This window comes from Schistocerca cancellata, chromosome 11 (genome assembly GCF_023864275.1).
Source record: "Schistocerca cancellata isolate TAMUIC-IGC-003103 chromosome 11, iqSchCanc2.1, whole genome shotgun sequence".
Classification (NCBI taxonomy): Eukaryota; Metazoa; Arthropoda; class Insecta; order Orthoptera; family Acrididae; genus Schistocerca; species Schistocerca cancellata.
Genome location: NC_064636.1, coordinates 63,758,920 through 63,762,075, shown reverse-complemented (window position 1 = coordinate 63,762,075; position 3,156 = coordinate 63,758,920). Strand labels below are relative to the sequence as shown.

At 45.8% G+C, this 3,156-nt stretch overlaps 1 protein-coding gene across 1 annotated transcript; it reads right to left on the bottom strand.

The window, feature by feature from the left end:
* Positions 1-693: 693 nt before the first annotated feature.
* On the bottom strand, positions 694-1,846 carry LOC126108199 (ankyrin repeat domain-containing protein 65-like). Its single transcript, XM_049913437.1, has 2 exons — positions 1,781-1,846; positions 694-1,014 (listed from the first exon to the last, which is right to left on the bottom strand). Exons 1-2 carry the CDS (start codon positions 1,844-1,846, stop codon positions 694-696), a joined length of 387 nt encoding a protein of 128 aa, XP_049769394.1.
* Positions 1,847-3,156: the final 1,310 nt, after the last annotated feature.

Here is a 3,156-nt window from a genome sequence, read left to right as displayed (position 1 = left end):
GCTGGCAAGAAGGCTGCAGATGGTGTGAGCATGATGTGGTGTGAGCACTGCTACCAATGTGACATTACAGTTAAACACGAAAAGTACTTGTGCAGTGCACGCACAGAAGTGAATTCAGTGTGAGGTCGCAAGTGAAGATACATTCTAACTGAACAGCTTATATGGCAGTAATATGAGAACGGTGCAGTTCGCAGTGATGTGACGTAGCAACATAGACACTGCTAGCAAATGGTTTGCAGTAATTAGGTAATGTAGGAGACTGGTGCAAGGAACTAACATTAACGTACAAAAACCGGTATTCTCGCATTTGTGTCTTGGAAGAGATTGGGTGTTTACGTTTCGAAATACAGGCGGTTGTGAGAGACGTCGGCTGTATTCTTGTAAGCTGTTTGAATACTGTATATGGGACGAGAAACAGAAGACCGAGAGGGAGAGAGAAGTGGAGTTTATAAATGATGGAGTATTTTGCAATTGTTGCCGAGCAGAAATTGCTTGTGAAATGTTTTACAGAGTGAATTCTGAAAAGGAAGGTTTGTCACGTTGGTTTACAGATATCTCCTGTTGTTGCAGTAGTTGTGGTGTTACTGGAGTAATTGTGTGGACTGCAAAAGGTAGAAATGAATAGAGAAAGCGATCTTTTTTTTTCAATTTTTTATTTTAATACCCTGTACAATGAAGTACTACTGGCACGTATTAATGGTGTGTTAGCATCTCGACGAGCTGCGGCCGGTTGCACAGCGTGGCGACGTCCAGGGGGGTCCTCTCGTCATTAGCCCTCACCCCCCTGTCGGCTCCGGCCTGCAGCAACGCAGCCGCCGCTTCTGCGTGGCCATGGTATGCCGCCAAGTGCAGCGGCGTCAGCCCCCACATATCCCTGGCGTTGGGGTCGGACGCCGCAGAGAGCAGCAGCCGCGCCACCTCCGCGTGGCCTCTCCATGCAGCCCGGTGCAGGGCGGTCTCCCCGTCCCCGCTCCTCGCCCCCACGTCCGCCCCAGCCGCGAGCAACGCCCGCACCTCCTCCACCGCCCCCTCCTTAGCCGCCTTCATCAGCCTCCTGCCTCGCTCCTCCTCAGAAAGGCTCCTGCACAAAACATCGACACACTTACTCTCTACTATCGAGACACACACACCAAATGAAAGAAACTAACAGCCGCAAAACTGCCAACAATTCTGAATACACTTCCTCCGAGCGACAAGTCACAAATCTAGAAATCTCGCTTCTGCGATACGGGTTCACCAGCGTATTACAGACAGATCCACAGCACTAGCCCATAATCAAAAACTTCAACCATCTCCCATTAAAAATAGGTGCACTCCATCCCGTAACAAATTCATTTGGCACATTCCCTCATAGTTCACTCCACAGATCCGCCTCCTTTCACCTCGGCATGCAGTTGCGACCCAATCCTTCATCTACATTCAAACACACCCCAAAACTACCTTCTCTGGGTACCAATTCCTTCAGTCACTTAGGAAGAAAACAATATAAACTAAACCCATCTGCAAGTACTGAAATACAATTTCCTCACCAGACAGCTAAGTGATTCAGACTAGTAACATGGAAATTTCCTGACATACCGACAAAAGATATAAGAGTCACTGCTTCGTACACAATAAGTCGGTCGACATATTTCAAATACAACAAGGGCACCAGGTCGACTCTCCCTGACAGACACACACACACACACTACCCGCTGCATAATAATCGTCACATGTGCTCATATAATCATGCATGCAACAAGAGATACATCCACTGGAACATTCATTTCCATCTACTTACAAACTTTGCAACCCACCATATGGTCTGTGGCAGGCGGCATCCTTCACAACTACTATACTCAGTCATGTTAACTTTGTGCAACTTTTTGCATTTTCTCAAAATTCTGGACACAAAATAAGTTACACACCACTACAGAAGGCGTAAAACTTTACATTTATACTTAAAAAGTTCTAAGTAAACTTAAAGTGTACACCAGCTACGCTGCTTTCGAGTAAAATTTCTCTTTCAGTAGTAGTACAAAGACTTAAACCCTAACTTTAGACCAGTCTCAAAAAAGTACTGTATTTCCTGTATCTAATGCTATGCATAAATTAGATCATGCCAGAAAGAAATCAGATGCCTGTAAGAAATACAAACAGAGTGTTGATTCATTATCGCATGTTCACTTACAAATATCAAAATACTTGTACAGATCTGGCATTGCTGAACTTTAACCAATGTCGCGGCAACCTCTCCCCACAGCTGATGCAAGTTAAAGGCTAATCCCAAGCGGGAGAGCCAGTAAGAAGCTCCAAAGACAAGTGAAATACCAACTAGAAACTACAGACGTAATAAAACTGCTGCATTCAGTACAAAATAATCAATGTAGGTGGAGCAGCAACCGTATGAAACAAAAGTAGTAACTGGTACATATAAAAAGTTCTCAACTGACTGCAGTCATCTGCTTTTTCCGTTCCGCTCCCAAGTAGAGCGAGGCAGAAACGACTGCCTGTATGCCTCGGTACGAGCAACAGTGCCTCTCACCCTATCTTCACACGCCTTGTCTCAAGTGTACATTGCCACAACTAGAATTGTTCTGCAGTCAGCCTCGAAAGACGGTTCTCTAAATTTTCTCAACAGAGTTCCTCGAAAAGAATTTCGCCTCCCCTCCAGTGATTCTTATTCGAGTTCCTGAAGCTTCTGCACAATACCTCTGCGTCACTCTAAACTACCGGTAGCAAATCTAGCAGCCCAGCTCTCACTCCTTTAGCTGTCTTCCTTTAATTCTACCTGTTGCCGATACCAAACACTCTAGCAGTACTCGAGAATAGGTCGCACCAGCGGCCTACATGCAGCCTCATCTACAGGCCAACCACACTTTCCTAAAATTCTCCCAACAAACTAAAGTCGACCTCCCGCCTTCCCTACCGCAGTCCTCTCAACCTCGTTCCATTTCGTATCACTTTGCGAACTCTCTCTCAGACATTTAAGCGACGCCTCTGTGTCTAGCGGAACACCTCTACTGCTGTACCTCAACACTACGTGTCTGTTTTTCCTACTCACCTGCATCAACTTACGTTTCTCTACATTTACAGCTGGCTGCCATTCGTCACACCAACTAGAAATTTTGTCCAACTCGCCTTGTGTCCTCCTACAATCACTCAACGACGACATCT